Source organism: Giraffa tippelskirchi, chromosome 8 (assembly GCF_054371585.1).
Source record: "Giraffa tippelskirchi isolate mGirTip1 chromosome 8, T2T-mGirTip1v1.2.pri, whole genome shotgun sequence".
NCBI lineage: Eukaryota > Metazoa > Chordata > Mammalia > Artiodactyla > Giraffidae > Giraffa > Giraffa tippelskirchi.
In genome coordinates, this window is record NC_137282.1 from 90,776,374 (window position 1) to 90,786,741 (window position 10,368).

At 34.9% G+C, this 10,368-nt stretch overlaps 1 protein-coding gene across 3 annotated transcripts in view; it reads left to right on the forward strand.

The window, feature by feature from the left end:
• The window catches only part of PARP8 (poly(ADP-ribose) polymerase family member 8), a 200,278-nt gene extending 190,296 nt beyond the window's left edge, over positions 1 to 9,982 (forward strand). For all 3 annotated transcript variants that reach the window (XM_081521336.1, XM_081521337.1, XM_081521335.1), the window contains exon 27: positions 5,421 to 9,982. In XM_081521336.1, the coding sequence (XP_081377462.1) occupies positions 5,421 to 5,523 (103 nt within the window). In that variant the 3' untranslated portion in view covers positions 5,524 to 9,982. The remainder of the gene's footprint in view (positions 1 to 5,420) is intronic.
• Positions 9,983 to 10,368: the final 386 nt, after the last annotated feature.

Genomic DNA, 10,368 nt, shown 5'->3' on the forward strand with positions numbered 1-10,368 from the left:
CCATGTGTATCGTAAACTCCCTGCAGTACACCAGAAGATTGGCAGTTATTTTCCATGCTTCTGCTTTCTTCATTGCTCCTAACCTATTTTTTATACTGCCAGATTTTAAAAAACATTGCCATTATTACACTAGTGGTACCTGTTCGATGTACAGAAGCTGAAATCAGAAGCAAGTTGAAAGAGAGACAGTCACCCATCATATTCCACCTTAGAGTTAACAATGGTTAATAAGATCATACAATTTATACAACATTATTTTTCCAAAAGGAGAGTTTGATTATTTCTTGCTCATGAAGGCTAATAGTTATTAACAAAAAAAAAAATGGCATTCTGCAACATGGTGCCCATCTGACTTGACTTCAGTTATCCATATAAACCACTCGTTGAATAAAATTATTTTCCAAACCATTCCTTGAGAAAACTTGAAATTGTTTTTCCTATTTACTGTGCCTTTGCTTAGTCAGTACCAGTGGTTGGCCTTCTCACCAGTTCAGCCTTTAGTCAATCTTTCCAGGCTTAACTATATGGTCTTTTCCATGGGGCCTTTCCCGGTGTCCCAGTCAGACAGGGTATCTGTCTTTACTGTGAGTGCTGCTTGCCCTTTCTTTGTTCACCCAGGCTGCCTTGTCCTCCAGTTAATTGCATAACTCTATTATCTCCCCTAGTAAAATGCAAATTCCGTCTGTGTTTGGGAATCTCATGTCTTGTGCAGAAACACTTAATACATATTGAATGAAAGCAATGACAAAAGACTGAATGTTCTAACTTAATCAAGAGATTTCTACATGGTCTGTGAAGTAGACAATGCACTTACAGCATCAGATTTCTTACAGGAACTTTGGAGACGTGGTGAATATCATTCAGTTTACAGTGAACTTCTCCTCTCTGCAGCTAATGAAAAACAGTACTACCATTTCTAGGTTCCAGATTTAGGAAATCAGAAAACACATGTATGTGGACCAATCTTAAAACTGTCCCAAAGCTGCTATGGGCTTCCCAGGTGGCGCTAGTGGTAAAAAATCCTGCCAATGCAGCAAGAGACCCAGGTTTGATCCCTGGGTCAGGAAGATCACCTGGAGAAGGAAATGGCAACCCATCCCAGTATTCTTGCCTGAAGAATCCCATGGACAGAGGAGCCTGGCTGGCTATAGTCCATGGAGTCACCAAGAGTTGCCCATACTTGAGCGACCAACACTTTCACACTTTTTATACTACTAATAACATAAGTAATTTTTGTCTTCTTGCACATAATTTCATATTTCCTTCATCAGAAACCCCCACTCAAGTGTATCACTTCCCTGTTGATATCATTCTTGCTCTATTTCTTTTTAAAATTTTGTTGCTTTCTAGATGTAAGTAAACTTCAGTGTTATGTTAACAACTTAGTGTTTGTCTACAATACTAATAACTGCAAAATAGTCTATATGCTATATTATAGTAAATGCTCTAATGCCACTAGTAATTCATGTACCTAAGTCCTGCTGGTTGACTAATTCAAATGGTAGTTGGGTTTTCCTTTATTATTATATATGCTTCATAGTTTCAGACACCCAAATGCCTTTAATCAATTTTATCCTTCAGCCCTCAACTGTTGTACTTCCTTGCGGGCTTCACAGACAATGGAAAAATAAGCATTTTTCTTGATACTTTCAGCTCAGTCTCTCATTCTTGCTCTCTATTCTTTTCTCCCCTATGCTCTTTCTCTAAATTATTATAGTTTATGTAAAGAATGTGAGTCTCACCTCCTCTCCATAACGTCAAAGGCTTTTTGAGTGTCAGTGAATGTGTATTTGGGTGCAGAAAACCCTTCCATCTGAATGGAAAATAGAGTGAGGGGAGAGTGATGGGGCATGACTGGAGAGGAAGTTTATGTTTGGATTATGAAAGACCCTAGTGTGAATGCCAGTGACATTGGATTTTGTTTTACATATGAAACGAAGGCCATTTGCATCACTCTAGCAGGGCAGAGAATAGTCTTGTAAGGAGGGATGGTGGGGATAAGTGTAGAGCTAGAAAGACTGGTTATAATGTTTAGTACAATAGTCTAGGTCAGCGTTTCTCACTACAAAAAGAAATGTATTTGACATTGTGACCAGGGAAAGAACAATCTTACTTTGATTGGTACTTACTGCCCTTCTCTGTTCTAATTTCACTGAAAAGTGCTAGCCTGCACAACCTAAATTAATTTCAGAGCCTACTAACTATATATACAACCTGCAACTTGAAAATCACTCATTTAGATGAATGATGTGTGTGTGTGTGTATTCAGTTGTGTCCTACTCCATGGCCCCATGGACTGTAGCCTGCCAGGCTCCTCTGTCCATGGAACTTACCAGGCCCAGAATACTGGAGTGGGTTGCCATTTCCTACCCCAGGGGATCTTACTAACCCAGGGATCAAACCCAAGTCTCTTGCATCTCCTGCATTGGCAATCTAATTCTTTACCACTAGATTTGTTTACCAGTGAAGGCCTAAACGAAGTTGATGGCATCAGATTGAGAGAAGTTGCAAATGAGAATAAGTAGGAAACTGGAAGTGAGATAGCTGGATGATGTATTGGATTTGGGCACATGGAATAACCAAGAATAAGTGGTTTTCCTCTTATTCCTGATAGATGGTAGTACTTCAAGTTTAAAGATTGACGGAGTAGAAAAGAGCAGTCAGTTTTGAATTAAGAAGTTAACTTCAGTTTTAAATACACCATCTCTGTGATTTCTGTAGGAAATGTATAGTTAGGGCAAGATGTAAGGATTGGATATACAGTTTTAGGAATCAGCGAGTGGCTGATAGTAACAACAGTAGGAGAGACTGAAGTGAATTTGCATATCATGAAAAGGAAGAACACTGAGGAGTGAATTGTGAATAAAACCAGCATTGAAATGGGAGGTTAGGGAAGAAAATGCAATGAAGGAAACTGAGAATTAATAATCAAAGGGCCAACTAAGGAGGGAAGAAATGACACAGCTTCACGAAAAAGAGCCATCAACTGTATCCCATGCTGCAGACATAGTGGATAGAGTCTTCTGGTTGCCATGGGCAACCATTGTCAGTGTTTTTCAGGATAGTAGTAGGACCTGAAGAATAATTGCAGTGGGTTAAGGAGAAAATGGAAATTATGATGTATTACAGACAAATTTTAATCAAGATCCACTTTAAATTGAAAAGAAGAGAGATGTAGGCTGGGGTATCTATTAAGATGAGAATATTTTACTCAACATTGTGTCCAAAGCACAGAGGACACAGTAAGTGTGTTGACTATACCCAAGTACCATAGAGATAGCACAGACATAAACTCCTATGAGGAAATTGAGGTTGGAGTTACATGGTGGACTGGTACCTGAAATTGGAAAGTCATCAAAAACAAAACGATTCTAGGACCTGCCATTCTTTCCACTTCTCTCAAAGCAATATGGTTTTCTTTGTGTCTGCTTTATACTCTTTTTGTCAATCTCTTTAAAAAACTTTCCATAATCTGTATCCTAGAGGAGCTAGCTCAGTTGGTTTGGTAAAATACCATTATCTCCTTTGGGCCAAGCCTGCAAGCCAGGTTGCTTCCCCAGCCTTGCTCAAAATTATGGATGGCTCAACCTACTCTTGATCCAATGAGTAGCCAGAATTTATACAAAAACAAGGCTAACATATTTTACTTGTCCAATAAAATGTATTTCTACACGGTTTGCTACAAAACACCTGATTAGATCTGGATAATTCTAAAGTGTTTTGCTTTACACATTCTCTAGTTTGTAACAGGGGCTTCTCAGGTGGCACTACTGGTAAAGAACCCACCTGCCAATGCAGGAGACATAAAGAGTTGCAGGTTCAACCACTGGATCAGAAAGATCTCCTGGAGGAGGGCATGGCAACCCACTCTAGTATTCTTGCCAGGAGAATCCCATGGACAGAGGAGCCTAGTGGACTATGGTCCATAGGGTCATAAAAAGTCAGACATGACTGAATATTGTTTGATCTCCTGAGAAAATATTTACAACTGGGCTTTGTACCATATATCCTATTCTTTTTTCACAATAATGTTTCACCACCTAATGCCTTATGTATACATATGTGTATGTGTGTATTTGCACAGTAAGAATTAACCAACTAGGCAACCTGGGGCCATTTCTTAGGAGTTTAAAAAAGAAAGTGTTAATCGCTCAGTCGTGTCTGACTCTTTGCAACCCCATGGACTGTAGCCTGCCAGGCTCCTCTGTCCACGGGTTTCTCCAGGCAAGAATACTGGAGTGGGTAGCCGTTTCCTTCAGGGGATCTTCCCAACCCAGGGGTCAAACCTGGGTCTCCTGCATTAAAGCAGATTCTTTACCATCTAAGCTACCAAGGAAGCCCCCTTAGGAGTTTAAACTTGATACAAAGCCAGTTATCACTAGGTTTTTAAGCAGTCGATTATATAAAGACCTAACTTCTCATTGTTATATGTCATTTATTTCATTTTTTTCTGTATTGTACCATTTCAGGAGAATTTTAAGTATGGTGAGAAAAAGACAGTGGCACACATTAATCTCTGAGACACTGTGCTTACACCCCTGGTTATCTGTTTTGAAGTAATTACCACTTCTCTAAAGCTTCTGTCTTGAAGTCGTTTTTATGAAGTAAAATTAATTCATTACTTATTCTACTCTGTATATTATCATGGAAGTTTAAAAATTCATTCTTGGGAAATTCTTATTGCCCAAGTAAGTTTATTTGAGGAAATGAATTATCATCTAAAATGTAATTATTTCTTTCTAAAGGACTTAGTAATCACTGTCTTTTAATGTTGTATTTTTCACTTCTGTTGCTTAGCTAAACTTAGCAGGCTTGCTTTCTTATGTGTAGTACCAGCATAAATAAGAATAGAGTTTTAGCTGGACTAAATACAGCAACCAGTGATAAGGAAAAAAAAAAATACAGCACCGATTACAACAGAATAGTAATTAAAAGGCAAGAATCCCATAGGAGCAATGGCGGAAGGTGAAGTGACTTTTCTGAGAGTGTTACTGATCAGAAAATAAAGAAATAATTGAAATAAGAGTGGAGCAAAGAAGTCAAGAAACCAAGGAACATAAAACTGAAGTCAGTATATTCTTTCTCAGCAGGCTTCATATAACAACTGCTGTGGGAAATGTTTGCAGGGCCAAAGACACTGGGGTGCTTCCTGCATTCAAGCAATGCTTTATGGGGGGTTAAAATTTAAAATGAAGGGGCACATCAGGACATGATGTGGAATAATCATGTGTTTAGTCGTGTGACCTTTTCAACGTTTAGTAATGTGATCATGTTATTAAATATAACTGAGAATTGTCTTTCTCTTGATTCCTTTGGACTGTACTTCAGGTATCAGATAGCATTTCTAAGCTGTCTTAAATGCTCTGAAAATGTTTTTGAATGTTTCATCTTTTTGAATATTTTATGTTTTTGTGTTTTAGCTATGAAGATGGCCAAGTGGGAGACGCAAATATTAACACACAAGAAGGAGGCATTCACAAAGAGATCCTTCGAGTAATTGGTAATCAAACTGCTACTGGTTAAAGGACCACCATTTAATTAACATGATTTGAAAGCCTTCCTCGGGTTCAAAGCTGGATTTTGAACTGAAGAAGATGATAAAATAATTTATTGTTATTATAAACAAAATTAACCCTTTGAATACTGATTTTTTTCTTAGTATTTCTAAGTATATCATTAAATACCTAAAATGGTATATAATTTACCAATTGTAGGGTTATGGAATCTAGTAATAAAATTACAACAGCACTTAAACTGAAGTTTGGGTTCCTCACACAATAAACAGATTGAAAAAACAGTTTTGTGCTGATATTTTTATATTAAACTCTCTAATTGGAAATTTAATATTATATACTGACATCTTAGGGTACCAAAAGAGAATTGAAAGCATTTTATAATGGCGTCTAAATCTATAAGAGACTTTGCAATAAGTATAATGTTTGCACATTCTGATGTGCTATATAATTAGCAGTATGAAAGTTCTAATGTTTTGGGGAGGGATGTTTCCTAATCTGTTATTTTTCCTTATATAAAAACAATTAGTTCTTTAGATGCAGTGCTTTGCCTAAAAGTATGTAATATACATATCTATAGATTCATGCATCAAATGTCTAATTGTGCATATATGTGTGTATGTACACATATATGTATTTTAACAACAAAGATGGCATAGCTCCACAGTGCTGTTCTCATTCAATGGAAAGAAAATAATATTCAGTAAGAAAATGATATTCTCTCTGGACATAAACCAAGATATGAGCCAAATTCATCACCATTCATTCACTGAAAATATTTGCAAACAAATTTTCTATTTGTTTAAAGAATTTTCCCTTCAGTTAAACTCCTTATAATGTTATAATGTTGTAATCTGGGGTATGTAGACACCCCTGGTGGACTAAATCTGTATTCGAATGATCACATGTTTAAGAGAAAGACCTTGAATTTAAACAAACAGTATATGTATTTTTATTTCCTACAATGGAATGTTTTTTACATTTATTTATACCACACCAGCCTTTTTATATTTTTTCATTTAAGACCTGTGCTTAGTTTGTTTTTCATATTGAGAAAGAAGACAAACTTTGAAATTTCTTTTATATTAAAAGAATATGAATACGTTTACAGAGAACAATAACACCAGCTCAGCATTCTCTTTTCGAGTCATGTGCTCATCAAAATCGTTTCTGTTTCTTTGGATCCTAAGTTCTTATTCATTACAAGTTTTAATTGACAGTGTTTATTTTCCTGCATGATGTTTTTGGAATAAGGCCATTCATGAGAGCAGTTTAATTAGCAAGTCTGCCACTCTATTCAAACCCTGAATCAAGGCTCATATCTGACTCTATTTAAAAAGAAAAAATTTTAAATGTACACTCATTTGCAAGTGTAATATTATAAATTCTGTGCGTATTTCCTTTGGTATAAAAGGTGAGAAAAAAGGTCATCCACATTGTTAAGGGTTGCCATCTAGGAAGCATTTCTTAATCATTTGTTTTCTTATATTGTAAATAATTGATATGCCACTTATTTCTGCAAAAATAGACTTGAAGTGGTTGGGATATTCATCATTGTGATAGGATCCACTTAAAATATTGATCCGTTTTGACTTGTGCCTCTGAACTCAAGGCCAGACTGAAGGATAATACTGGTATGGCAGGGCCAAGTTAGAGTATCTTATTCAGTCTCCTGGGACCGGATATTTGAAGACTTTACCTGGGGCACGAGGACTACTTGCTTCTTTCTGCCATGACTCCCATAGTCTCCCAAGTCCCTTTACTGTGTTTTAAAAAGTAACAAAATCACTTTTTCAAAATAATTTTGTGGGACATTCATTTATATGACATAAATATAAGGCTGTAATAGCAGGATTTGGAAATTGAAATCCTGAAACCACATATGTTTGGCCACTAGGACCACTGAGGCACCTCCAAAAACTCTCTGTAGTACCTCCAAGCATAATTTAAAAACCACCAATCCAGTCAGGGTTTATTTAACAGTTGAGTGATCAGTAAGGAGTTAGTGTTAGAAGCTGAACTGGAAAGGGAGCTTGGAGGACTCAAGGGAGACTATTTAGAGGAGATAAAACTTCATAATACAAACTTCTACTGTTAACTTAAGCATGAAAGTAGATTCAGCTAACAGAGCAGGGGAAGTAATTGATAGCTTTAATGCCCGCTAAATTATTACAGATAATAGACATCTTTTATGATAATGTCTTCTAATGATAATTGAATGCAAAGCAGACCGACAGATTTTAATTTTTTTTGAAAAATTGTCAGAGCCTTTTTAAGCCAATATTCTAAAAGTAAATATTTAAGCCAGTATTCTAAAATCCAGTCTTTTAATTGGATTTTTGATGTTGGGAATACTATAGTATACTGATGCTTATCTTTATTTCTACAGAATCTAATTTCAATACCCATTAGTAGGTGAATATCATGCTTTCAAAATCCAAGCAGGTCCTTTAAATTTAGAAGTTTAAACATTATTATCACGCCTTGATTCAGTCACCTCTTTTAAGATATTATCTTTTGACTTATTTGATGATTCCAAACGTGATATTGTGTTGTTCTTCTATAATCATTCGAAGTCTGTTCACTGATGCTTTGTAATAGTTACATTATTGATGTAGCCATTACTGCTTAATATTAACTCACTGAGCAAAAACAATCATTTTCATTCTTAGAAGAGCCTTAATTTATTAGTTCTACTTTTTGTTCCTGCATTACTGATTTTGTAAACATTTCACTATGAATAACTTGTCCTCTGTCATTGTCCACTGTATTTAAGAAGAGGAAAATGATCAAACATTCGAGAAGAGAAAAACAGTAATAATATACTTATAGCCTAGTGCTATAACATACATTATGGTGAGGTACTTTGATGCCTTAAATTGTATTCTGTTACAGTTATTTTTATTTTGTTGCTCAACAAATCTCAGTCAAATATTGGATTTGAAGGTGGTTTTTAAATTTAAAATATAAATGTAAGAGTGTCACCTCCTTAAATTCATTCTCAAATACTATGTGATATAAGAAACTTAAGCAAGCTATTTTAATGCTATGATATTTCTCACTGAAAAATTTAAGAGTTTAGAAAAGAAATCTCTCAATTATTCTCCCCTTAGCTAAAAGAAAGGAAACTTTTAATATGTAAGTCTATGAATCTTTATTATCACTGAAAGAATTTTAGCAGTACTTTATACTGCAATACCGTAATTTGCCTTAGGGCATGGGGTTTTAGAAAATTCTAAGGAAGACTTCATCATCCTTGTTAAAGTTTGAATGACTTCATCAGATAGTGATTTAGTATGTCATGAAGGGACATTCAACCTTGGACTGTCTGCCATCTAAATATATGGATTTCATGGTGGCACTTGAAGCACATTTTAAAAATATTATGATGATATTCTATTGTCCTGCTGAAATCTTCATTATAATACTACCTCAAGATGAATGATAGAATGTCTGTTAAGATAAATTGGGTTTCCAGTATAAGGATCAAATAAAATTTTACAAATAGAAGTGATCAAATAATTAAACAGTCAAGACCATGCTGGATCTTTGTTGTCAATTACCTCTTGACAGTATGGTAATATGGATATTTCAGTCACCAGTGATAAATAACATAGTTATCACCCAATGAATTATGTGAAGGGGTTTCAATCTGCAAAATTTAAAGATAATTAGTTCCCTTTAAGACTGGTTTTCTACATGGGTCAATTTTATGTCCATTCACCTGAAGCTGCAAAAAATTGCCCACTCTTAACAATTAAAGGATTAAAATACCCAACTGCTATACCACAATGGCAGACTGAATATTCAAGTATTCTAGCATTGAATGCCTGCTAAATTTTTGTCAGATTATAAATTTGATGTATATTATTACCCAGTAAATTTTTGTTGGGAATTTTGTATACACTGGTATATTAGGATAAGTTTTTGTAGTTCAAAGGAATTTCAAATAGTTTTTAGACAAAACATATCCATGAGTGTGAAAAAGCTGTGTTGAAGAATAGATTACATTACACATTTACCAGCAAGTCAGTAAAAAATAGTGCTTATTTACATAGTCAACATAATTTAATGTCCTGAAAATAATTTCTTCAATTGCCCAATATTTAATGTATCATTTGAGATTTTAAAAAATACAGCCACTCCTTTATGTAAACATTAAGACATGCCTATGTTTCTTTAACTCTACAGCCTTCTTTACAATAAATTTATTGACTTTTGTGAGCAAAATAGTATTGCAACCTGCTATTTAGCCTTTGGTGCCTTAGAGTTACTATAAATATTTAACAATATGTACATAATGTAAATACTGTCAAAAGATCACTAAGGCCAAATATTTTCTCTATTCACTTTTTACTGCACTTGCTTTCTATTGCTACTTAAGCCTCTTTTATCCAGCTTTGTAATAGTTCTAACATTGTAGCCAATGTAAATGTTTACTTTCAATAAACCTGAATTTGTTCAACGAGTATGGTATATGTGGGCACTATTTTGAAAACTTGGTTAGGCCTTAGATGTTCCTCATGATGAATCTTGCTTCTGGGGACTAGATATTTGAAGTTCTCAGCAAACTCTAAAAATGGTGCTGCCCTTTTTACTTAAAAATACTTTAAAAATAAGAGCGAATAAAAGAAACACTCTTCTTGCCAATATTCCCCCAACTATTAATAGTTGTGGTAGATTTATTTGGTCATGTGAATACCATTTTAATTTCAAGTTCCATCAAGAAATACAGAATTCAAACAAAATATTTTTGTACTATATATATGTATATGTAATATATATATATATATATATATTCATGCTCTGTTTATAAACCCACTGGCATGGTATCAACTGGAGTATCTCAAATGAA